Source organism: Myxine glutinosa, chromosome 5 (assembly GCF_964187855.1).
Source record: "Myxine glutinosa chromosome 5, kmMyxGlut1.1, whole genome shotgun sequence".
Classification (NCBI taxonomy): domain Eukaryota; kingdom Metazoa; phylum Chordata; class Myxini; order Myxiniformes; family Myxinidae; genus Myxine; species Myxine glutinosa.
Genome location: NC_136265.1, coordinates 83,763,304 through 83,789,846, shown reverse-complemented (window position 1 = coordinate 83,789,846; position 26,543 = coordinate 83,763,304). Strand labels below are relative to the sequence as shown.

General features: G+C 41.4%; 1 protein-coding gene and 2 long non-coding RNA genes across 3 annotated transcripts in view; all 3 read right to left on the bottom strand.

The window, feature by feature from the left end:
* The window catches only part of LOC144892321 (uncharacterized), a 340,168-nt gene that overhangs the window by 174,149 nt on the left and 139,476 nt on the right, over nt 1-26,543 (bottom strand). The window lies entirely within an intron of this gene.
* LOC137428481 (uncharacterized) lies at nt 10,368-12,605 on the bottom strand. Its single transcript, XM_078778236.1, has one exon. The coding sequence runs from the start codon at nt 12,529-12,531 to the stop codon at nt 11,383-11,385; it is 1,149 nt and encodes a 382-aa protein (XP_078634362.1). The 5' UTR covers nt 12,532-12,605; the 3' UTR covers nt 10,368-11,382.
* Nucleotides 13,468-24,720, bottom strand: LOC137428478 (uncharacterized). The gene is made up of 3 exons (XR_013623512.1): nt 24,658-24,720; nt 24,421-24,561; nt 13,468-13,988 (listed from the first exon to the last, which is right to left on the bottom strand). It is a non-coding gene; the product is annotated as an uncharacterized LOC137428478 (long non-coding RNA).

Sequence of the window (26,543 nt, the reverse complement as noted above, 5' to 3'; positions counted from 1 at the left end):
TTCAAACAGAACAAAAAGTTTTGAAATAAATAATCAACAAACTTACTTGAATCTCGCTGAAAGTTTCTTGTTGTGTAAATTTAAATTCACTAAGGCTGCGAATAATACTAATGCTACACTCGTAAATCATTTCTTCTGGAAAATGTTTGATCGTGTCCGCCTGTATATTGGAACACAAGAGGTTGAAGCGGTTGATTATGTCTCTGTTACATCTGAAATGATGAAATTTACACTATATTCGTTTAGTGATAGAATGGGTAAGGGATCTGTTGAAGGTTTTATTCCTGATATGTCAACGGGAACAAACGCAGACCCTGGTTATAGTCAAAGAAAGTCAATGTATAATGATGACACAAAAGCAGACAATAGTTTTACCGTAGCAGTTCCCCTTTAGGGTATCTTTGGATTTTGTGATTATGACAAAGTTTTGTATGGACTTAAAATTAGATTTCAACTACAAAGGAATGAAAATAGATTGCTTTTTGGGGCTGCTAATGCTTTTGGTGATAATAATAAATTTGTTATTAATGATTTGTGTTGGTATATTAGTGAATATACTCCTCATCTTAAAACAGAAGAGATGTTGAATAGAAGACTTAACTCAAAGAGACTGCTAAATGTATCATACCTTAAAATAAGATGTCAACACATTAAACTGGAACACACTACCCCCACTTGGAATTTAGGTGTTCTGGAAGGAAAGCCACGATACCTATGGCTCATTTTTAAGAAACCAGATGGAGATGAAAGTACTGATAAGAATAATGCGCTGAGTGATAATGCTAAGGTGAAAACTTCGGGTTTCTCTTGAAGGTATATTTTACCCGCGAGATAGACTGGAAATTGATTGGGAAAAAAATGATTATGCAGAAGCCAACAAATCTTACCAAAAGGTGTGTGAAAGCAATGGTAATCAAGAGCCAATTTTGTATATGACTGCATTTCAAAAACTTTGTACAATCTACGCAATTGACCTGAGTTCTCAAAAGGAAAGTGTAAAGTCTAATAGAGTGGATACTTCTCTTTACATTGAAAGAGGGGAGAGTGAAGAAGTTGATGCATATTGTTTGCTTTTGGAAGAAACTGAATTGCAGATTAATACAGATAATGGTGTTATTACTAATATCACATAGATTTTTTTTCTCATAAGAAATAAAATGAGTAAAGTATCAACTGATGTATATGTTAATCAAATCAATCGTGATAAATTAACATCTTGTATTCAAAATCAAAAGCCCTGAATGATTTAACGTTAAAACAATTCAGAGAAAAGGAGATATAAGAATTATTGTTTTGCTCACAAGAGAGCAGGTGAAAACCATGAATGATGCTGGTTCACTTTCATTTAAAATATCAAAACCTATGTTGAAGAAATATTCAATAAAGGAAACAAGAGGAGGATTTCTTCCATTTCTAATTCCTTTATTTGCCGGTTTAAGTGCGGCGGGAGCTTTGACGGGTGGTATTTTAGCAGCGGTAAAAACTGCTGACGAAAGGAAGGCACAACTAAAAGCTCAAAAATTATTGGAAAGACATAATAAGGAGTTGGAGAAACAAATTAGTGGAAGTGGTATAATTGTAGATTTTGCTGAAAAGCTTGAAAGCCTACCTGATAAAGCGAGATTGTTAGTTGGAGATATGCTTTCTTCTATCACCCAGGTTGGTGTAAAACTAACTAAAAGGGGTAATGGATTATATCTTTCTCATAAATAAATGGATAAATGGTTCAAACAATTTGGAAAGAATACAACATCAAATATAGAACTTGCTAAGTATTGTAAAACACTAAAAATTGATAATGTAATTATTTGTATGAGAGATGAATTAACAAAACTGTCCAAAAATACAAAGAATATAATAATGGGAATGGGTCTCATTGAGTTTGTATTCATAATAAAAAAAAACACCGTTTAGAGGCCATTTTTCCCCGCAAAGCGGGGGTTGGCCTTTTTGGGGACCGTGGTAGTTGTTGTTTTTTGGTCCCCTTTTTGAAGCAATGTTTTACGGCCGGATGCCCTTCCTGACGCCAACCCTTTTTGCCGCCTTCAACGACAAACAGGGAATTACCAGTGAACTGGTACTCAATTAGCCGACCTCGGAAGGATGACAGGCTGAGTCAACCCCCCTGGCATTAATTCGGCGATCGACCGAGATTCGAACCCAGGATCCTAGGATCCTAAGCCGGCACCCTAGCCGCTAGCCCAACACCAGGGATAATTCATAATATTTGCTCACAAGAATTAGAAATTCAAGGAATTCAAGAAATCAAGAAATTCAATCACAAGGAATTAGAAATGGAAGAAATCCTCCTCTTGTCTCCTTTATTGAATATTTCTTCAACATAGGTTTTGATATTTTAAATGAAAGTGAACCAGCATCATTCATGGTTTTCACCTGCTCTCTTGTGAGCTTCATTACATTTGTATTCATAATAGTCGGGAAAAATTGTATTTCGATAGTTATGGCCTTCCACCGCCTCTTGAAGTAATTACCTTCTTACAGAATGGTGTTTATCAAACATTTCATGTCCAAGACATTAATTCCAAATGTTGTGGTCAATTATGTTTGTACGTATTATTTCAAGTTAACAAATATGTACATTTTTATGATATTATTTTAAATCTCATTTAAAAATGACATGTTGGAGAAGATGGTTCTATCTTTGGAGTATCCTGAGAGTTGGATATTGATTTATCACATTTTTACACAAAGGCACAGGCTAAACGACAAAAATATAATAAAACAAAAAATATTAATATGAAGAATCGTTATAAATTAATAAATTATCCAAGCCCCACAGATAACAATGACTTAGTTAGATTCGGTGATTTAGCAAAATATTCTGCAGCACGTTTTGTTAAACATGTAGAATTTACAGCCACAACACCTGGTTCTCCAGACCATTCACCTTTTCTTATTAAATTTAACCATCTACTTACAATTGAATTTTATAAAGAAGGACATATAGTTAATATGCGAATAGATAAATGGGGGTATGATATGTTTGATTTAGGGTATAATAAGTCTTTTTCAATAAACTTAGAAGACCTATATGATTGTAATCAGTCTAGTAAAGAATACTATTATCCACTTGGTGGGGATACGGAGATATGTGGAAGCACAATTTGTAAAGAACAAATACACGATTTTGAGAATAAAAAATATATGATAGCAAAGCGATGGTTTGCATGACAAAGAAGGAAGAAAAATCAGATAAATATACAAAGTCATGGAATACAAACCGATTTAGTAGTGGTAAGATGGGGTGGTATTACCTGTCATATTATTAATCTCATGTATATTTCAAAAACATAAACATTTTATATTAAAATGGTGGGAAAAGACTTCAAGAGAATTATAATTTTTGTATTCAAGGATACTTACAAGAAAAGGGGGCAAAATTTTTAATTCCTTATGAATTAGAACATAGACATGGGAATTTTGTAATTTAGGATTGGCCGTATACAGATATTGCTGAACCCACAAATGGAGACTTGATTAAAATAATAAAGAAAAATCAACTTCTCAAAGTTATGAAATATAAAACTCTTTTAGAAATTGTCAACAAATCCTATTGGTATCCTATTATGAGAAAAAATAAATATAAATACAAGTATAGCTCAAAATCCAGAGGAATATATGTATAATATTCTATGGGGAGATGCTTTAAGGGTAGCAAGGGATGAGGAAGAGAGGGAGAAGAAAGAGAGGGAGAAAAAGGAGAAGGAGGAAAGGGAGAAAAAGGAGAGGGAGGAAAGGGAGAAAAATGCGAATGAGGAATGGTTGAAAAGACTCGTGGTACCGGGAGTTAAAGGCGATAAAGGTGATAAAGGTGATAAGGGTGATAAGGGTGAAACAGGACCAGAAGGAACAAAGGTTTTTTGTGTAAAAGGTGAGAGGGGTGAGCAGGGTAGGCAAGGATTTATCGTTAGACAAGGACCGAGAGGTCACCAAGGACCTATATGTCCACAAGGAATTACGGGAGCAAAAGGTGAACAGGGAGAAAAAAAAGGTGATAAGGGAGAAAACGGTGAAACAGGAGCTAAAGGTGATACAGGAGCTAAAGGTGATACAGGAGCTAAAGGAGATATTTATCAAGGTTTATGTTTGATAGGCATAACCAAAACTGACAGCGAGACAATACCCATTATAATGATGAATATAGGAGAGCATATTAATATCGAAGATTTTAAAAATATTATTAAAACAAAAGGTATGTATCTAATACAGTCATCGATTGTTATTGTTAGTTATGAGAAAGCTGAGGATACACTTGGACTAATAAAATCTATCAATAGAAATACGATAACTCTTACAAGTGGTAAAGTATCTCAAATATATACTGTATTTTTTTCTATATATATTTTCTTGGATGAGAATGATGAAATCCAAATTAATCAAGAACATTAATCAAGAACAATCGGACGATACAGATAAAACATCATTGGAAGGATCTCTTAGTATTATTAAATTGGGATGTTTAATGCAACTGATTCAGAGTATTAAAGCAATAACGTCACCACAGGAAAGGGAAAAAAGGAGAGGGAGGAAAAATATAAAAATGTGAAAACCAGTGAAATTAATAAAAGACTTGTGGTATTGGGAATAAAACACCCACGCACTGAGGAGGAAAATAAAGAAATGCAAAGTCTACTGAAAATAATGTTTTCAAGGCCTGATCGTGGTGTTTATGGTGTTAGGGATATGGAAGGGGAGAAATGAGAGAGGGAGGAAAGGGAGAAAAAGGAGGCGTTGGAGAAGTCCAATGAAGAGAGTAAGAGGGAGGACAGGGAGGCGAGGTAGAATGGGGAAACCTGTACGATTCGGGAACCCGTGCAGGGATTATGGAAACATCGACCCTGCACAGAGGAGGAAAGAACAGAGTAAAAGTCTACAAAAAATATTATTTAAATACAAACAATTTGCCAATAAAACAAAAAACTAAAATACATAATTCACAAATTATATATTTCTCAAAATAATTGAAAATTTGAAAAATTAGAAAAATTGATCGGAATCTTGATTTATCAACATACACATCGCTGTGTTATTTTCAATGGGATTCATATTTTTGACTTTAATCATTAATTTATTACAGCATTCAAATATTTGCTGAACAATTACATCATTTACCTTTAGTTGAATTGAGGGTCCATTACATCCAATAAAAATATTGGAAACATGTATGACACAGACAACTTGACACTTGGTATTTAACAAATTATTCTCAATAGGATCCATACGACCTGAATCAGTATCAATACCATCTTCGGTGACATTACTGTTGTAGAAGGTTGTTGTGATTTCAGGAGGAATGGTAGTATCTCTATATCTTTCTATAATTCACCAAATGTCCGTCTGTCTGTCCGTTCCCAGGTACCGCAAAAACGGCTGAACCGATCGCAACGATGTTTTAGGTGGGTAATCCTGGGACCCCCTCGAGTAAAATAGGCTATAGTGTTTTTCCAATTTCAGCTTTGGTCGCCAGCATTTTCAGGTTTGGACTCCCGCCTAATGTTATTGTCCCGGGTTCCGCAAAAATGGCTGCACCGATCGCAACGATACACCTCCATGCCGGTGGGATTCCCACGGGTGACCCCACTAGTTTCTCAAATTTGGTTAACAATTTTGGATACATCGCCGTTGGGTGATTTTCAACAATAATTTCTCCATCACATTTCCGCCAAAATATATCCATTGCATTAACAAATGCTTTAAATCTACCTTTTTCCTTTTTCAATAACATCAATTTTTGATAAATGAACCTTTATTGTTTTTAGAATTTCTTCAAACATAGCAATAGCATTAGCTTCTTCTTTTGAGAAAGGTTTATGCACATCGTGCATAACCAACGGAAATGAAAATGAATCGACTCTTTTTGAACCATCAGACATGGTAGTTATATTTTCTTTAATACCTCAACAAAACACAGAGGGTGTTTCAAGATATAGTTTTGAAGTATTACCAGTTGTATATTTATATTTAATTTGTATCCGGTGATATATAATACCGTTAGAATTATAATATTTGGGTTCGTCAAAAACAATATTAGTACTGTTGAAAGTATCATATGTTAACGCAGTCATATTTTTAAATATGTTAATATTCTTTAAATTAAAAATTAAAGGAATAATTGAAAAAATTGAAAACTAAATATTATTTTTTTGCAAAATTGGCAAAATTTAGAAAATTGAAGAATGAACCATGTTGAACCATAGTGGACCATGTTGAACCATCATTGGGGCGCTGTGAGCCAGAAGCAACAAAATCATACTACTTATGGCTTCTTCTTCTTCCTGATCAGCATCACAGTTCTCAGAAAAGTGATGAACGCCACATTCACCCACCAGCATATATATGAACCCCGTTCCTCTCCTGCCTCCTCCCTCCCCTCCCCTGCCCCCCCCCCATATTCCCCAACCTCCCCCTACCCCCTCTCCCCCAAAATAATTTTCCCAGAAAACCTCCCCCCACCTTTCAATAGCGATCAGAGGCCCTGGTGTAAAAATGACGTACCGTGTCCCTCCCCGTACATGGTGTGATTACCTCCACCACGAAAGGGGGGTGGAGGTTATGTTTTCAGCCCTGTCTGTCTGTCTCAAAAAGTTATGGACGGATTTGGACGCAACTTGGTGGACAGGTTGGGTGCATGACAAGGACGATTCGATTCGATTTTGGTGAAGATCTGAATATGGATTCAGATATGAGAATTATTTAATTTTTTAAGTGATTCTTCACCATTGGGAGATGGGGCCAAAAACGATACATCGCAGGATATCTCAAAAAGTTATGGATAGATTTGGACGAAACTTGGTGGACCGGTTGGGTGTGTGACAAGGACAAATAGATTCGGCAAACCAGGTGGAGGTACGCTCTCCACTGAGTGCCGTTGTAGTTTCACCTGTAAATGTATTTAAACAGTAAACATCACGTACCGTGTCCGGACTCGTTCTCCTCAGGTCGAGCGATCCTGAACCTGCAGTCCGAGTGAGAATGTTCAGGACCGACCAAGTTCCTTCCATCGGAGAAACTCGAGGATCCCGGAGGGTTCAACCTGTTATCCTCACCTGAGAGATCTCCATTCATGGCGAACAACAAAGGAAAGAATTCCGTGCAATACAGTGCACACAACAATGTGCGAGTGAAGACAGTGAGTTCACTCAAGCAATCCCTGACAATAGTTAATTCACGATTTGTAATCGCAGATTCGCCGTAGATCGAGGATTTTGTTTCAAATACAAGTCCAAAGTGTTTTGTTTAATTCCAATCCGCAGATTCGGCCACAGATGCAGCATTTCGTTACAAATATTTGGGTTTTAATTCCAATCCGCAGATTCGAGACAGATCAAGGATTTCGTCACAAATATTTGGGTTTTGTATAAAAACGATCAATAATTCCTGGTCGAACCCCAATGGAGGAACCACGGCTCGTATTTGAACCTTGAACTCTAAAATGGGACAATCAGAGATTTCTGTCTATTCTTCATTCAAAGATCAATTTGTTCTATTTTGTATAAAACGTCGAGGATCCTGAACCAGAAGACATTTATTATCCTCGCTAATGGAGAGGGGATTGTGTTTGGGTCTGTGTGTTTGTCTGACGATTTTTGTCCACGATATATTTGGTCGTTCCTTCACCAATCTCAACCAAACTTGAAGGAGCACTAAGGGTCATACAATGAAGGTTGTGACGTATTCATTTGCCCCCCTCCCCAAGGGGGTTTTATCCCCCAAGGTGAACGCGTGTTGGGGTGTATATCCATGTGAAGATAGCTTATCGTGGCGTTTCTCCGGGTCTGCTTCTAATAACATATATATTGTTGCGGATCTCGAGCCCGTCGGCGTACTGAGGGGGGGGGGGGGGGGTTAAACCCTTCTCCCCCTCGAGCTTCGAGTCCACGAGGCCGCTACCCACTTTACACTCGTGGGGGCGGATTGTGGAGCAGTTACAGCCGCCAACCCCTGCGAGAGCGTTTATAACAGGGCAGCAGAGAGCAGAACGCAGAGATGTGGACAGAGCGCTGAGCTTCAGAATCCCGGGACAGAGAGCCAGTACGGGGGTCCGGGGCCGGGTTTTATAGCCACCCCCTGGAGTCCCACGAAAATGTTCCGAGGACCTCCCCTGGCCGCCATTGCTGGCCACTCCCCTTTAGCTCCCATTGGCTGCCGTTGTTGGCCACTCCCCTTTAGCTCCCATTGGCTGTTGTTGGCCACTCCTCTTTAGATCCTCCCTCGGGCCTCCTAGACTTGTCCCAGGCCCAGCATATGGTATTCCAGGCCCAATGAGACCTACCCTTACTTACCTGTCTCAACGCATACCAACACTGGGAAGGAGACTATACTTAACATTTAATAAGAAATAACTGAACTAAAGCGAGGCTACATGTTGTGGTGCAACTAACTAAAGGGGGGTTGTCTTTATTCTCAAAACCACAACAACTTATATATATATACATATATTTATATATATATATATATATATTTTTTTTTTTGGAAAAGTCGAAACCTATTCGCTTCCTAAATCTGCATTTTCATAAGGTTGTTCTTGTTGTACGAAGTCACATGGACGATTTAATAAAATTATGCCCGATAGAAAATTTTATACCATTCATTTTATATCATGCTGGACAGTTTTTACCTCCACCTCCGAAGGTGCATCGGGTTATGTTTTCACCTGTTTGTTACTTGAGAAAAGTGAAGATTTTTCAAGTATATTGATCGATCATGTGTTATTGTCTGTTTGTCTAGTGTTGGCTTAGCGGTTAGGGTGCCAGCTTGAGATCCGAGGATCCTGAGTTCGAATCCTGGTCGATCGCTGAATTAACACCAGGGGGGTTGACTCAGCCTGTCATCCTTCCGAGGTCGGCAAATTGAGTACCAGCTTGCTGGGATGAATGATCCCGGTGTGTACCCCGGTTTAGAATAGGTACACCGTATCCCTGCTCATCGTAAGAGGTGACTAAGGGTTGGCGTCAGGAAGGGCATCCAGCCATAAAAACTGCCTCAAAAAGGGAACCATGAGGTCATGGGGCCCGCAAGGCTAACCCCCGCTTTAGCGGGGGAAAACGGCCTCAAAACGATCATTCATTCATTGTATACTTATCTGTATGTCAATCACCGACAGGTCAAAATTTTAAACCGATCTTCACAAAATGGTAGTTGGTCAAAACAAAAGCAAGAAGCCTATTGAATTTTATGAAAAAAGGTCAATATAGGTCAAATTTCAGTTTTTTTGACCAGCAAACAACTTTGTCCAATTTCCAAAATTGTAAATTTTCATTCCATTGACTTCAAATTTGAAGAGGATTTCCATGTCAGGCGACTGCATTCAACCACCAATTATTCTTGAGGTCAAGATAGGCCACAAGGTGAACAACTCGTCATATTTCTAAAATCCTCAATTTTGATCCCGTGGACTTGAAATTTGAACAGGATTTTCATATCAGGTTACTCAATCCAACCACCAATTATTATTGGTCAACATAGGCCAAAAGGTCAACTTAGGTGCAATTTCTAAAACCCTCAGTTTTCATCCGATTGACTTGAAATTTGAACAGGATTTTTATATCGGGTCACTGAATTCAACCACCAATTATTCTTGAGGTCAACGTAGGCCAAAAGGTCAACTTAGATGCAAGTTATAAAATCCTCAGTTTTCATCAGATTGACTTGAAATTTGAAGAGGATTTTCATATCAGGCAACTGAATTCAACCACCATTTATTCTTGAGGTATGAAGGTGAAAAGATCAACAAAGGCCAAAGCTCCACAATGTGAATGTGATTTCTAAATTCAATTTTCATCCGATTGACTTGAAATTTGAACAAGATTTTTATATCAGGTCACTCAGTCCAACCACCAATTATTCTTGAGGTCAACATAGGCCAAAAGTGGCAAAGAGTGATGAAAAGAAAGGACTGGTTGAAAAGAGTGATGGAAATGAATGTAGAAGGAAGTAGAGGACGGGGAAAACCGAGAAAGACTTGGCTAAAGATGGTTGAAGAAGAAATGCGGGCAAGGGGGTTAACAAGGGGAGATGCAGAAAATAGGGCAAAATGGAGAAGATTGTTATGGGGACCGCAAGGCTAACCCCCGCTCTTGCAGGGAAAATGGCTTTAAAATGCCAGTTGTTGTTGTTGTTGTTGTATAGGCCAAAAGGTCAACAACATAGGTGCAATGTCTAAAATCCTCAGTTTTCATCAGATTGACCCTTAAATTTGAACATAATTTGCATATCATTTCAGTGAATTCAACCACCGGTTATTTTAACACTTTTAAGGTGTGAAATAATTTATCTGGCTGTTTGACAATGTAAGTTTGGTCTTAATGCTACTGTCTGTTTGAAGAGACATGCATAATAAAGAGAACTGGCTTTTTCACATGTACTTTATTGTAACTTGAGTTACCATGACTAAAATGTCCATCTCGCTCACTCCTTGCAATACTTCTGTCTTTTTACTCGATGGTGAAATGGACGAACACAGATGCTCATGGGAGAAGAAAGATTGGATTATCACAGTCGTTGCATTGTGAGGACGGGACTGTCCAAAAAGTTTGGATTGGCCACAGATGTTACGAGAGATACCGTGGATCCAGGAAATTAGCCTTCTGTGATGCCAACCCTGTTAAGTGAAACTGGTCAAAGGAACTTTAAAAAATTAACTTTTCAACACTGTAATGGAAATGATCCTGGTACGAAGTTATTTTGATAATGAAATCAGAGTTCATGGTTATTTTCTCTTCATTTATTGCAAACTTATCCACTCCCCTTGATAAAATAAACAAAAACAAAAAACACAAGCAAGTCTTATCATCTGCATTCGCAGGTTGTACTTGTACTCTCTCTTCCCAACGGTGGGTCTGCATCGTATCATTCTGTTATGTTCCGGTCGTGCTGTCGGGCTTCTGCGATTGAGCCATGGTCTGAGTTCCCATCCTGTTGCACAACTTCACTTTCAGTTATTGTGAATTGGTTGTCATTATCTTCTGCTTCTCAAGAAGAACAGTATCTCAGTTTCTCTTGTCGTGCGGCACTCACCTCTTGTCTCTCCATCTGCTGTGCAGTTCCATCGGTAAGTTGAGTGCTCCTACTCTTTCAAAGTTTGTACTGTGGGATTTTCATCCCAAGTGTATATCATTGAAGGAAGTTCTCCATTTGTTGGTCACCATTCACTTCTTATTCCATCTTTGACTTGTCCTTGCTGCAAACTCTTATGTTTTCATAAGAGTTTAATTTTGCTCCACCAAAGTGATATTTTAATGGCAATGTTTTTGGAATAGCCGCTCCCAAGTGTTTGCATTTGTAACATTATGCCCTTTCCTTCTCAACTGTGTGAATTTCTCCATGTCTGATGAGGAATTTGCTAAATGTCTTGTGCATAACTTACAGAACATTTATTTGTGAGGCTCCTCTCATCTCTCCAGGGTGTACTTTTTGATGTTTATATAAATTTGATGAACAAGCATACGCGTTGCCACACACAGAACACTTGTACGGCTTCTCACCTGTGTGAATTCTATGATGGGTTTTCATTGCTGAGGAATTTTGAAAATCCTTACTGCAAACGGAGCACTTGTACGGTCTTCTTCCACTGTGTACTTTTTTATGTTGATATAAATATGAAGAATGACCAAAATCCTTGTTGCAAACCAAACACTTGAATGGTTTTTCTCCTGTGTGTATTCTTTGATGATTCTTCAAAACTTCCGAGAATGTAAAGGCCTTAGGACACACAGAACATTTGAAAGGCTTCTCTCCTGTGTGTATTTTTTGATGCCGATGTAAATACGATGAATCACCAAAGTGCTTATTACAAACTGAACATTTGTGGGGTTTTTCACCTTTGTGTATTCTTTGATGCCGAGCCAAATGCTTTGTATCAATAAAATCCTTGCTGCAAACAGAACACTTGTACGGCTTCTCACCTGTGTGACTTCTTTCATGACTTTTCATTGATGCATAAAATCGATATTCCTTGCTGCACACAGAACACTTGTGCAGCTTCTCACCCGTGTGAATTCGTTCATGTATTTTCAATGATGAGTACAATCGAAAATCCTTGCTGCACACAGAACACTTCGCACCTGTGTGAATCATTTCATGTATTTTCAATGATGAGGAAGTTATAAAATCCTTGTTGCAAACAGAGCACTTGTGAGGCCTCTCTCTCGTGTGTAATTTGTTATGTTGATGTAAATATGACGAACAAGTAAACGCTTTGCCACAGACAGGACACTTGTATGGCTTCTCGCCCGTGTGAATTCTTTCATGTATTTTCATTGATGAGAAAGTTCGAAAATCCTTGTTGCACACAGAACACTTGTACGGCTTCTCACCTGTGTGAATACTTTCATGATATTTCAGTGATGAGGAAGTTCGAAAATCCTTGCTGCAAACAGAGCACACGTGCGGTCTTCTTCCACTGTGTATTTTTTTATGTTCATATAAATTTGAGGGTTGACCAAAAACCTTGCCACAAACACAACATTTGTACGGCTTCTCACCTGTGTGAATTCTTTCATGTCTTTTCATTGATGAGGAAGTTCGAAAATCCTTGCTGCAAACAGAGCACCTGTGTGGTCTTATTCCACTGTGTATTTTTTTATGTTCATATAAATTTGGGGGTTGACCAAATTCCTTGCCACAAACAAAACACTTGTACGGCTTCTCACCTGTGTGAATTCTCTCATGTATTTTCAATGATGAGGAAGTTCTAAATTCCTTGCTGCACACAGAACACTTGTACGGCTTCTCACCTGTGTGAATTCTCTCATGTATTTTCAGTGATGAGGAAGTTCTAAAATCCTTGTTGCACACAGAACACTTGTACGGCTTCTCCCCTGTGTGAAATCTTTCATGTATTTTCAATGACGAAGAATTTGGAAAATCCTTACTGCAAACAGAGCACTTGTGGAATTTCTCACATTGGTCATTTTCTCCACTTTCTGGCTTTAGGATATGGGAGGAGGTTCTCCCAGAACTCAAAATCTCCACATCCTTTTTTGGTGAAACATCATTATTCAGAGGCTTCTCACCTGTGTGACTTCTTTCATGGCTTTTCAATGATGAGTAAAATCGAAAATCCTTACTGCACACAGAACACTTGTACGGCTTCTCACCCGTGTGAATTCTTTGATGGCTTTTCATTGATGAGGAAGTTATGGAATCCTTGCCACACAAAGGACACTTGTACGGCTTCTCACCTGTGTGAATTCTTTCATGTTTTTTCATTGATGAGGAAGTGAGAAAATCCTTGTTGCACACAGAACACTTGTACAGCTTCTCACCTGTGTGAATTCTTTCATGTTTTTTCTTTGACGAGGAAGTTGGAAAATCCTTGTTGCACACAGAACACTTGTACGGCTTCTCACCTGTGTGAATTCTTTCATGTTTTTTCTTTGACGAGGAAGTTGGAAAATCCTTGTTGCACACAGAACACTTGTACGGCTTCTCACCTGTGTGAATTCTTTCATGTTTTTTCTTTGACGAGGAAGTTGGAAAATCCTTGCTGCACATAGAACACTTGTATGGCTTTGCACCTGTGTGAATTCCTTCATGTATTTTCAATGATGAAGAATTTGGAAAATCATTACTCCAAACAGAGCACTTTTGGAATTTCTTACATTGGACATTTTCTCCACTTGCTGGTTTTAGGATACGGGGGGAAGTTCTCCCAGAAATCAAAATCTCCACCTCCTTTTTCGGTGAAGGATCATTGTTCAGGGGAATTTCACCTATGTGTATTTTTTGATGAAGATTTAAAGATGACGAAAGAGTAAATGATTTGTCGCACACAGAACACTTGTATGATCTCCCACTTCCTTGGATATTGTTGTTCGTCTCTGCACAACTTTTGCAACTGCGCTTGTAAGACACGATGCCAATCTTGTCATTTTCATCACAAATAGTCCGAGTCATGTGTGGATTGAAAACTTCTGGGTTGAACAACTTGGAACAGTTGGAACAAGAAACCAGCTTCATTTGTTTCTCTGAAAAGACAAATGACAAAAAGGATAAAATTTCAAACCATCTTTGAAAAGTATGGGACAATTGACAAATATTTCACACAAATTACATTTGAGGAAACACAAACTACATTATCAGATGTTGTTCTGGAAAATGTATTCAATCAAAAGTGTGGCCCCATCCAACAAAGGGTTAACACTCGAAACGTCAGCTACTCGCTTTTCACGGCAGTTATTAAACTTCAATAAACATTCTGTTGAATTCAGAAATCATTGTTCTACCCTTACACCGACAGGGAATGATTGGCAAAGCTCTAGCTTCTCCAATTCCCAGAAAAGAGGGGTGAAACAACTGAAACAACCAACTCTCGAGGGAGAATAAGAATTCACAGTGCTCTGAAAAAGGTTTTTTTTAACAGTGAGAAGAAGGAAGGGAAGACAAGCCTTTTGTGGAATTTATCGTCCACTTGCACTTTCCTTTGGAAGCTTACATGGAAAATTAGCCCTTTTGTGGAGACACAATCGAGAATGGTGATACCAACAAAGTTGTCAAAAAAAGTTGCCCTGGCTTCTTGCAAAATAGCACAAGGTTAATCCAAGAAGTAAATATGAGAGTTGGTTGGTTTATCCTTTCAGAGAAGTACTGCAAGTATTTTGGCCTACCTGGGGTAAAAGTCATGCTTCAGGTGAGGGAGTATTTTTTTGATCTTCTGTAGGTTATCTGTGAGAGATGGAATCACAATTTTTCGGGCAATGGGCTGAAGTATTTTCATATGTCAGATGGTACGTGAAATGTTAAGAAAGGTTTCCAGAGAAAATAAAAACAGCAATCAGGAATGGAATATAGAATGCGGTCATAGCGCAAACCATTGTCCAATAGGAGAGACAGAAATGGTGAGATGAGATTGACCATGAATGGTGTGAGGTACAACTCAAGCTTAGCTGGGAGAGGCCACCAATGATTCAAAATATGTTCCAGGTTTGTTCCGGGAAATGTTCCAGGTTTAACACATTGTGGAGAAGGAAACATCAGATCGTAGATGTTTTAAGATAGTTATGGAACCGATTTGTCGAACATGCTTCCACAGCAAGTCATTCAAATATGGTGCAGTCATCTCACGAATATATACATGTCCAAATATTTTTTTTGGGGGATGCAGAATCGAGGCTCGTGTAAGAGCAAACACATTGAACATGAAAACATGCACAGACACATAAAACACACAATGATGGGAGCGGAAGAAGCACACAAGCACAACAACAGTGGAGAACAGGGACGTTGGTAGATCTGTGGAAGGGAGAGGGCTGGGGGAGCAGGGAGGGGTACACAGGATAAAGCAAATGAACACGACTAGGAATTTCAGGAAAGAAGTTGGGGATTGAAAGCGGCGGATTTGGGGTGTTTTAACGGGGGTAGAAAAGATCAAGGTTTTGGATGGGGAAAGATAGGATATATATACTTTTTTTTTTTGTAAACAATATCGAGGCTCTTGTAAGAGCTAACATTGATCACAAAAAGACAAACTGACACGTAACATATATGATAAAGGACAAGATGAAGAGCAGGGACATCAGGAGATCTGTGGGAGGGAGAGGGCTTGGGGGGAGGAGGCATGGGAAGGGGGGGGGGGGGGGAAGAGGTAACAAATCACATGGACATTGCTAGGACTTCCAAGATAGAAGTCAGGATTTCAAAAAAGTGGATCTGTGGTGAATTAACGGGGGTAGAAAAGTTCAAGGTTTTGGATGGGGGAAGATTAGAGATGGTGGTGAACAGCTGTTTTAAAGACCTGGAGGGAGGAGTGGGATTAAAGAGAGTGAGTGGTTTGTTCCAGAGGCGGGAGAAATGAGGAATGAAAGAGTGAAGGTGAATAGAGAGTCTTGATTTTGGCAGTTTAACCATAACAGTTACTGGCAGATCCAGTGTGACCTGTAGGATTATTTGGGGGACAGAGCACAGAGAGAGCTGGGGGAGCAAAGCCAGAGAGGAGTCGGTGGAAGACAGAAAGACCACCAACCTGCCTGCGGTGAGCGAGTGAAAGGCCCTCTGAGTTAGCTTCATCACGGGAGATTCCATTGATTCTGAAAGCTTTGGTTTCAACAGCGTGAAGCCGAGCTAGCTGTGAGGCAGGACCACCGGTCCAGAGGGGAGAACAGTGTGCCATTGAACTGCGGATGAAAGCCTTGTATGTGGTGAGGAGCTCAGGTGTGCCAAGGAAGGACTTCGCAAGAGGGGGTGCCCCAGTTGGCGACTGGCTTTGGAGACCAGCTTGGAAATGTGGTTTTTCCAGGAAAGATCATGGCAGATAGTGAGACCCAAAAGCTTGAGTGACAGAACTTCTTGGAGAGGAGTGTTGAGAAAGTAGATGGGAGGGTTGTCCAGTCGGTCTTTTCGGAGAGACATAGTGAGAGTGTGAGATTTGTCAAGATTGAAAGACATGTTCCACTTGTTTGACCAGTCTGTGATTTTGTCCAGGTCTGCAGAGTGAGGAGGCCGTAGACTGCCGATCTGAGGGATGGGGTATGGAGCGGCAGAGAGTGGAGTCATCAGCAAAGAGACAGAGAGGATTTTCCAGAAATTCGGAGAGATCATTGATGAAGACCAGAAAAAGCACAAGGCCCAGAACACTGCCATTGGGAAACTCCAGCCTGAACAGGAAGGGGAGATGAGACGAATCCATTCAGGGCCACACGTTGACTATGACCAGAGAGGAAGTCCACAAGCCATGCGGGGATATTTCCATGGATACCATACGAGGAGAGTTTGGTGAGCAGAGAGGGGTGCCAGACCGTATCGAAGGCACGTGATATGTCAAGGGAGACAGCTCTGATTTCCGGTTTGACATTTTGGACCTCCATCCATTGTTGAGACAGCAGAAGCAGCATGTCCAGAGTCGAGTGACCTGGTCTGAATCCAAATTGATGATCCGAGATCAAGCCATTGGAGAAGAGGAAGGATTTGATGTCAGAAGCTATGATTGATTCCATGACCTTGCTGATTATTGGGAGCAGGCTGATTGGTCTGTAGTTGCAAGGATCTGTTTTTGCACATTTTTTGTGCAAAGCGGTAATGTTGGCTGATTTCCAAGCAGATGGGAGATGACCTTGAGAAAAAGAGAGGGTGAAGAGAACAGAGAGATGGTGAGATAGAGCGGCAGATCAGGATTTTAGGACCCGTGGGCTGATGCTGTCTGCTCCAGTTGCAGAATCAGAGTCGAGGATTGACAGAGACTTCTCGACCTTGACAGGAGAGAAGGACACAGAGTCCAGGTGCAGCTGGGTACGACTGGGAATGGTGGGTCCAGAGAGAGACCGGTTTGGGACACAAGACTTTGAAGCAAACACAGAGTTGAGGCATTCAGCTTTTTCACATGCGGAGTCAGCTGTGTAGCCATTTGAGGTAAGGCAGGGGATGGAGGGAGAACAAACACCAGAAACAGATTTGACTAGACACCACCAGGATTTGGAGGAGGGAGACAGGTTTGAGAGTTCAGTTTTGAGAGCAGAGAGATATTGTTTCCTGGCTCTCCTGAGGGTAGACACATAAAGTACTTGTTCCGAGCTTTGTGAAAGCAACTGAGATTAACTTCAGTTGGATTAGCCTTCCAAGAGGAGAAGGCAAGTCGCTTCATGGCAACTGCCTCACCACAAGCTTCAGTGTACCATGGACGGGAGGAAGGGTATGACAACTGAAGAGGAGAAGGGATAAATCTGTGCATGAGAGAGAGCAATATACTTTGGAAGAATTCCCAGGATGAGTTGATGTCAGAGGCAGTCGAGATGGGAGACCAGTCCAGATGATTGATGGCTGCTTGAAGACCATGCCAGCCAGCCTGAGTGAAATGCCAGACTCGTCGGCGCTGAGGAGGCTCTCTGAGAATGGCCAGAGAGATGTCCACTTCAACAAGGAAATGATCAGAAGAACCGATTGGAGCAGAAGAAGAGCAGCAGACATTTGCAGGCAGGTTCGTCATAACCAAGTCTAGAAGAGAAGATACTCCATTGACCGAGATCCGAGTCGGGAAATTTACAGGTTGTGTCAGTCCCAGTGAGTCGCAGAAGTACTTTGCTGAGGTTCCCTGTCTGCTGTGAGAGGAACCCACACCCAGCCAGCTGGCATGATGACAGTTGAAGTCACCACATATGAGGAAGACAGAGTTCGGATGAGTGGATAGAAGTTGGTCCATGTTGTCAGACAGGGAGATGTAAATGGAGTCATCACTGTTTGGAGGACGGTACAGAACACATATGAACAAAAGGTGGGAGCGGAGAGGAAGCCGTAGCCAGAGGTACTCCTGGGGGTGGGGTGGAGAGAGGGCAGTTCAAGGAGAGTGAGGAAGAGAGTTTTTGATAAAGATAGCAACCCCACCAAAAGGACGAGGCTCAGGTCTATCATACCGGAGGAGGGAGTAACCAGGAAGAGATGTTAAGGAATCAGAGACATCTTGTTGGAGGAAAGTTTCTGTTAAGCAGATTAAGTCTGGTTTGTCACAAGCAACCTGTATGGGGAGATCAAACAGATTTGAGCGAAGGCCCTGGATGTTTGAGGTCCATACCGTTACGGAAGAGGAAGGAGGAGCATCGGGTACAGGACAGGAGAGGGGAGGGGCAGGGTAAGATGAGGGGGGAGAGGGGAGGTAGGGAGAGCTGTTGATAGTGTGTTGACGATTACAGAAGGGTTCGGAGAAAGGGAAAGATGAGGAAGACAAATGGCTTGATGGTGATGGGAAGAGGCACCGTGAGGTGTTGTTTGAGGGGGGGAAGAGCGAAGTCGAAGATTTGAGGAGGTGGAGGTATGTGATGGAACGGAGAGGAAGTGGGGAGGCGGCAGCTTTGAGGAGGAAGGGGAGGGGGGAGAAGCAGAGAAAAATAGTAGGGGGGGGGGGAGATTTGAAGGGGAAGGGTGGGGGGGAGGGGAGTTTTGAAGGAGAGGGGAGTTTTGAAGGAGAGGGGTGGGGGGGGGGGTTGTTTTGAAGGAGAGAGGTGGGGGGGGGGGAGTTTTGAAGGAGAGGGGTGGGGGGGGGAGTTTTGGAGGGGAGGGGTGAGGGGGGAGTTTAGAAAGTGAACGATTGATGAAAAACGAACATTTATTACAACCTGGGTTTGTTGTGATTTTCAAGTCAGAGATCCGTTTGAAAACGTTAGAGGAGGGGTGGAATTAAGGTGCGTTTGGAGAATGTAGAAAGGAATGACTGTGAGAGATTGAATTTTGATTTGAAATGGAATGATTTGATGAGGAAATTGAAAAAAGCCTTTTAAACAGGAAGAAAAACAGCGTGTTGTAATAAACCATTGAATAAAATACTGCAGGGGAAAGTTTAAACATATTTAAACAAAACCGTGAAAAACAATCTGGGAAAAGTCCCTGAAGTAAGGGCGTGTATCAGAGAAAGGGTTAAATGAGATGAAGGAAACTATAATTGGAAGGGCGGTTTTCAGCTGGAGATGGAAGGAAGAGGTGGGAGAAAAGGAGATAAAGGGGGTGGGGCGAGACAGCAAGAACATGTGCCCGCGAGAATAGAAGGAATTTTTTTTTTTTCATTTAAAACGTCAGACAAAGAGTAGATGTTCGGGGAAGTTCGGAGGAGAAGAAGAAATTCTAAGAAATAAGCAATACAGTGAAGGAAAGAACTTAAATTCACTAAACACCGATGGGAGGAGGGAAGCCAAGACAGACCAGGCCGCACTCGCGGTGCGAACAGAAAACGATTAATTATACACAAGTTTGCACGAATTGGAAACCAACACACACCAACTAGAAACACACAGTAACACATTCACAATAAAATAACGACGAGAAATTTGACAAAGACACGAATTGAAAAATACTTTAACTTTGCTGCTGTGCAGAGGTCGAAGTCGCTTCCTTACTCGAGGGACCGGAAACCAAGGGATAATACATTTCAATGGCGGTGAACAGCTGTTTTGAAGATCTGGAGGGAGGAGAGGGATTGAAGAGAGTGTCGGAGATTGTTCCAGAGGCGGGAGAAAAGTGGAATGAAAGAGTGATGGTGAGCAGAGAGTCTTGATTTTGGCAGTTTCACCAGAAGAGGTTTGCTGGCAGATTTTGTGCATCCTGCAGGAATACTTGGGGTGTAGAGCACAGGCAGAGCAGGGGGAGCTAGGCTAGGCCGGAGAGCAGTCAGTAGAAGACAGAAAGACCACCAACCTGCCTGCGGTGGAGGAGAGAAAGGCCCTCAGAATCAGCTTCATCGCGGGAGAATCCAATGATTCTGAAAGCTTTGGTTTCAACCACGTGAAGCCGAGCTAGGTGTGAGGCAGGAGCATCAGCACAGAGGGGAGAGCAGTATTCCATTGAGCTGTGGATGAAAGCATTGTACGTGGTGAGGAGCTCAGAAGTGCCCAGAAAGGACTTCGCACGACGGAGGATGCCCAGACGGTGACTGGCTTTGGAGGCCAACTTGGAAATGTGGTTTTCCCAAGAAAGATCATGGCAGATAGTGAGACCCAAAAGCATGAGTGACAGAACTTCTGTAACTTCTTTGAGAGGATTGCTGAGAAAGTAGATGGGAGGGTTGTCCAGACAGTCTTTTCGGAGAGATATAGTGAGAGTGTGAGATTTGTCAGATTTGTCAGTCAGAATTAAAAGACATGTTCCACTTGTTTGACCAGTTTGTGATGTTATCCAGGTCGGCAGAGAGTGAAGAGGCTGATGCCTGCCGATCTGAGGGTTGAGATATGGGGCTTGACTTGTTATTTTTATTTGCACTTTATTTGTTATTTCCAATGCAATTTCCAAGGTGCATGTTAATAAAGCAGAGACTTTTCGAAGTTGGCTTTTTGTGTCCGATCAATGCTGAGCAAAGGCCAGAAATACAAATTGCATAAAAGGTTTGAGGTATTTTATACAACTAATATCCCTGTCTAAATCTGGGTATTTTATAAACAACTAATATCCATTTCCAGTGAATATAAACAAGCTCACTTGGTTGACCACAATTTAATGGATCTGTTATTAAAAGAGTTTGGAACAAAAGTTTCATCATTGAAAAATAACAATAAAAATAACTTACCCGGTGTGTACCCCGGTTTAGAATAGCTATACCGTATCCCTGCGTGTCGTAAGAGGCGACTAAAAGGGTTGGCGTCAGGAAGGGCATCCGGCCATAAAAACATTGCCTCAAAAAGGGAACCATGACAATTACAACTACATATGGACAGGGTAGAGCCCCAAGTACCCCGTGGGGGACCCCACTCCCTCTCGTCAAAACTCAAGGTGGGGAGCCCGATCGAAGCAAGAGTGGAAATCACTCCATTTATCACGACGAAACGTCTGATTCCCGACGTGGAGATCGGTTTCTGAGGTTTTGCATGGAATGTAGGGAAAATGACAGGGATATCAGGAGAAGTGGTGGAAGTCTTGGTCAGAAGAAGGGTGGACGTATGTTGTGTGCAGGAGACGAGATGGAAGGGAAGTGGTGTGAGAATGGTGAAGGGTAGGCATGGACAGAATACAAGTTTGTGTGGCAAGGGTGCCCGGAAGGCGTGCATGGTGTTGGTGTTCTGTTTTTCTGAGGAGTTTGTAGACAGTGTGGTGAGTGTGACTTGAGTGAGTGAAAGGTTGATGATGGTGAAAATGATGATTGGAAAGCTCTTGGTGAACGTCATCTTGGGATATGCTCTGCAGGTTGGTCGGAGCGATGAAGAGAAGGACAAGTTCTGGTGTGCAATCGTGAAGCTGATGGAAAACGTGAAAGATGAGGAAGTTGTTGTTGTAGGAGGAGACCTAAATGGACATGTGGGAAGGAGAATGGACGGTTTTGAGGGAGTTCATGGGGGTTACGGATATGGTATAAGGAATGGAGAAGGTGAAAGGATTTTGGAGTTTGCTGATGGAGCTGATTTGTTGATTTGTAATACTCAGTTCCAGAAAGAGGATAATAAGCTTGTTACATGCACGTCAGGTGGGTCGACAACAACCGTTGACTACCTGATGGTGCGTAGGCGAGATTGGGGTCACCTCCGGGACACAAAGGTGATCCCGGGGGAGGAGGCTGTTCACAGCACCACTTGGTGCGCCATAATGGTGAAAGGTGCGAGGAGAGCTCGGCGGGTGAAGTACCAACTGAGAATGAAGGTGTGGGGGTTGAAAGAGGTGACAGTGAGGGAGGCATTAAAAGAGAGGCTGAGTATGGTATAGGATGATGTGGTTGAGCTTGAAAGTGGGTGGAAGTCAATGAAAGATGGGGAGCCATTGGTGAGGTATGTGGATGGACAAAAGAACCACCGAGGCACTCGGAACCATGGTGGTGGGATGATGAAGTTGGAAAGAGGATTGACGAGAAGAGGAAGAAGTTCAAGGAGTGGCAGAAGGAGAAGGGTACGGGGGCAGAAAAGGCAGAGCATGAAAGTTATAAGGCAGCCAAGAAGGCTGCAAAGAAAGAGGTAGCAAAGGCGCAGGAGGCATGCATGAAAATGTTCGGAGAACGCTTGGATTCGGCAGAGGGTCAGAAAGCGGTATTCAGGATTGCAAAGCAGATAGCGAAAGAGAGGTGTGATGTGATGGGGGCGAGTCGCTTGAAGGATGAAGTGGGACAAATCGTTGTGGACCCAGATGGAATTAAAGGAAGATGGAAGAGATATATGGAAATGCTCTTGAATGCAGAGAATGAATGGGATGGCAACATCGAGAGTAACCCAGTCTGAGGACCGGCAGAGAAGATAACTGAGAAAGAAGTTGAGGAAGCGATAAAAGCAACGAATAGTAGAAAAGCAGGAAAGCCGACGGGAGTTGTGGGAGATATGTTGAAGGCAGTGGGAAGTTGGGGTGTGAAGAGAATGACAGAGATCTGTAATCTGGTAGTGAAAGAAGGCCGCATTCCAGTGGATTGGGAACTGAGTACCTTCATCCCTCTATACAAGGGACACCAGAGATGACCCTCTGGACTGCGGCTCGTATCGAGCGATACATTTATTAGAGCATGGAATGAAGGTATTGGAAAGGGTGTTGGAGAGGAGGATAAGGAAGAAAGTGAAGATCGACGAAATGCAGTTTGGATTTATGCCAGGAAGAGGAACGACAGACGCGCTTTTTATTGTAAGGCAGTTGCAGGAGAAGTACATGGAGAAGAGGAAGAGGTTGTTTCTTGGGTTTGTTGATCTGGAGAAAGCATTCGATGGGGTTCTACGCGAAGTCGTAACATGGGCATTGAGGAAGTTAAGAGTGGAGGAATGGTTTATCAGAGTCGTGATGGCAATGTACGAGAGAGCGCGCACAGTTGTAAGCAAGAAGTACGGCAACAGTGGTGAGTTTGACGTGAAGGTGGGACTGCATCAGGGGTCGGTAGTAAATCCATGACTATTTGTAGCTGTGATGGACATGCTGGCTCAGAATGTAAAGGAGGATTTACCTTGGGAGTTGTTGTATGCAGATGATCTGGTGTTGATTGCGGAAAGTATGGATGGACTGAAGGAGAAGATGAACAAGTGGAAGGAGTGTATGGAGACAAAAGGTCTGAAGGTGTATATCAGAAAAACGAAGGTGATGGCAAGTGGTAAAGCATGTGGTGAGGTGGAAAGAAGTGGGAAGTGGCCGTGTGCTGTGTGCAGAAAGGGCGGCGGAGTGAACTCCATTCAATGTACATTGTGCGCTGAGTCGGTTCATCAAAAATGTCGTGGTCTGAGAGGGTCATTAACCAGTGTGGCAGCGACATTCAAGTGTAAGTTGTGCACAGAGGTAGCTGCAGATTCAGGAAATGTTGAGTTGGATCTTGGAGACGGCGTGAAAACATTTTGCTACCTAGGAGACATGCTGAATGGAGAAGGTGGATCAGACTCGGCAACGGTTGCTGGAGTGAGATGTGCATGGAGGAAGTTTCGGAAACTGAGTGGCGTGCTGACGAGGAAGGGAGTGTCGTTGAAGCTGAAGGGAAAGGTGTATTCTGCATGTGTGAGAAGTGTTGTGATTTATGGGAGCGAGACATAGGTAATGAATGAAGAGCAGCAACGAAGGCTGGAAAGGGGGGAAATGTGAATGGTTCGGTGGATGTGCGGAGTATCGTTGAGAGAGAGGAACACAAATGATGAATTGCGAAAGATGATGGGAATAGAGCCTGTGATTGATGCTGTGAAGAGAAACAGGTTGAGATGGTTTGGTCCTGTGTTGAGGAGGGATGAAAGTGACTGGTTGAGAAGAGTGATGGAAATGAATGTAGAAGGAAGTAGAGGACGGGGAAGACCGAGAAAGACTTGGCTAAAGGTCGTGGAAGAAGAAATGCGGACATGGGGGTTAGCAAGGGGAGATGCAGAAAATAAGGCAAAATGGAGAAGATTGTCATGGGGCCCGCAAGGCTAACCCCCGCTCTGGCAGGGAAAATGGCCTGAAAATGCCTGTTGTTGTTGTTGTTGTAGTAGTTGTTGTTGTTGTTTTTGCATTGAAAAGAACAAACAAACAAGTAAAAACCATGTGATGTGTTCATTATGACGTTTGGCTTACCCTCAAGCAGCTGAGTAGCTTTGCTGGACTCCATGGGAAGAGAATCACGTGGTTCCTCCTTCACATGTATTTTGCTCAAAGCATCTTGGGAAGTCTCAAAATAACTTTGGAAAGTTTCCATCGTCCCCAGAAGAGCTTCATCTGCAAAACATTTCACAATTTATTGCTTAGCCAGGAAGGCCTGTTCGAACCATCACTGAACATTATTATTTTTGTTGTTATTGTTGTTCTCCACACCTTTGACAAGCGAGGGGTAATCGTCAATGAACTCGGACTCCACCTTTACTTCCACAATAAAATCTGAAATAAAAACAACCCATTGAAACTCAACTTTGAAAAGTTCTTCCAAATAAATGAAAATTCCCAATACAGTTATGGACAGCAAGTGTTTCATTTTTGGGGAAATGGACAGAATTTAGGAAATTGGTGACTGGAAACGAAAAACTAAATCTGACAGAAAAAATAAAAATAAAAAAAAATCAGAATGTGGCAACTCAGAGAAAAAAGGCAAAAATAAGATATGCACTAAATTGTCTGATTTATGGATTATAAACACGATATTAAAAATAAAAAGTCCTATGTGGAATAGAAAGAATCCCCCGTGGCAAAGAGACCATTTATATGTGGCAAAGAGACAATTAATATGTGGCAAAGAGACAATTCTTATGTGGCAAAGAGACAATTCATGTGGCAAAGAGACAATTATTATGTGGCAAAGAGACAATTAATATGTGGCAAAGAGACAATTCTTATGTGGCAAAGAGACAATTCATGTGGCAAAGAGACAATTATTATGTGGCAAAGATACAATTCATATGTGGCAAAGAGACAATTCATATGTGGCAAAGATACAATTCATATGTGGCAAAGAGACAATTCATATGTGGCAAAGAGACAATTCATATGTGGCAAAGAGACAATACATATGTGCCAAAGAGACTTCATATGTGGCAAAGAGACAATTATTACGTGGCAAAGAGACAATACATATGTGGCAAAGAGACAATTCTTATGTGGCAAAGAGACTTCATCTGTGGCAAAGAGACAATTCATGTGGCAAAGAGACAATTATTATGTGGCAAAGAGACAATTATTACGTGGCAAAGAGACAATTCATGTGGCAAAGAGACAATTCATGTGGCAAAGAGACAATTCATACGTGGCAAAGAGACAATTCATACGTGGCAAAGAGACAATTATTATGTGGCAAAGAGACAATTCTTATGTGGCAAAGAGACAATTATTATGTGGCAAAAATACAATTCATGTGTGGCAAAGCGACAATTCTTATGTGGCAAAGAGACAATTCATGTGGCAAAGAGACAATTCATGTGGCAAAGAGACAATTCATACGTGGCAAAGAGACAATTATTATGTGGCAAAGAGACAATTCATACGTGGCAAAGAGACAATAATTATGTGGCAAAGAGACAATTCTTATGTGGCAAAGATACAATTCATGTGGCAAAGAGACAATTCATGTGGCAAAGAGACAATTCATGTGGCAAAGAGACAATTCATACGTGGCAAAGAGACAATTATTATGTGGCAAAGAGACAATTCTTATGTGGCAAAGAGACAATTATTATGTGGCAAAGATACAATTCATGTGTGGCAAAGAGACAATTCTTATGTGGCAAAGAGACAATTCATGTGGCAAAGAGACAATTCATGTGGCAAAGAGACAATTCATGTGGCAAAGAGACAATTCATGTGGCAAAGAGACAATTCATACGTGGCAAAGAGACAATTCTGAGGTGGCAAAGAGATAAGTCATATGTTGCAAAGAGACAATTCTTACGTGGCAAAGAGACAATTCTTACGTGGCAAAGAGACAATTATTATGTGGCAAAGAGACAATTATTATGTGGCAAAGAGACAATTCATACATGGCAAAGAGACAATTCATACGTGGCAAAGAGACAATTCATTCGTGGCAAAGAGACAATTCTTATGTGGCAAAGAAACAATTCATATGTGGCAAAGAGACAATTCATATGTGGCAAAGAGACAATTCTTATGTGGCAAAGATACAATTCATATGTGGCAAAGAGACAATTCATATGTGGCAAAGAGACAATTCATATGTGGCAAAGAGACAATTCATATGTGGCAAAGAGACA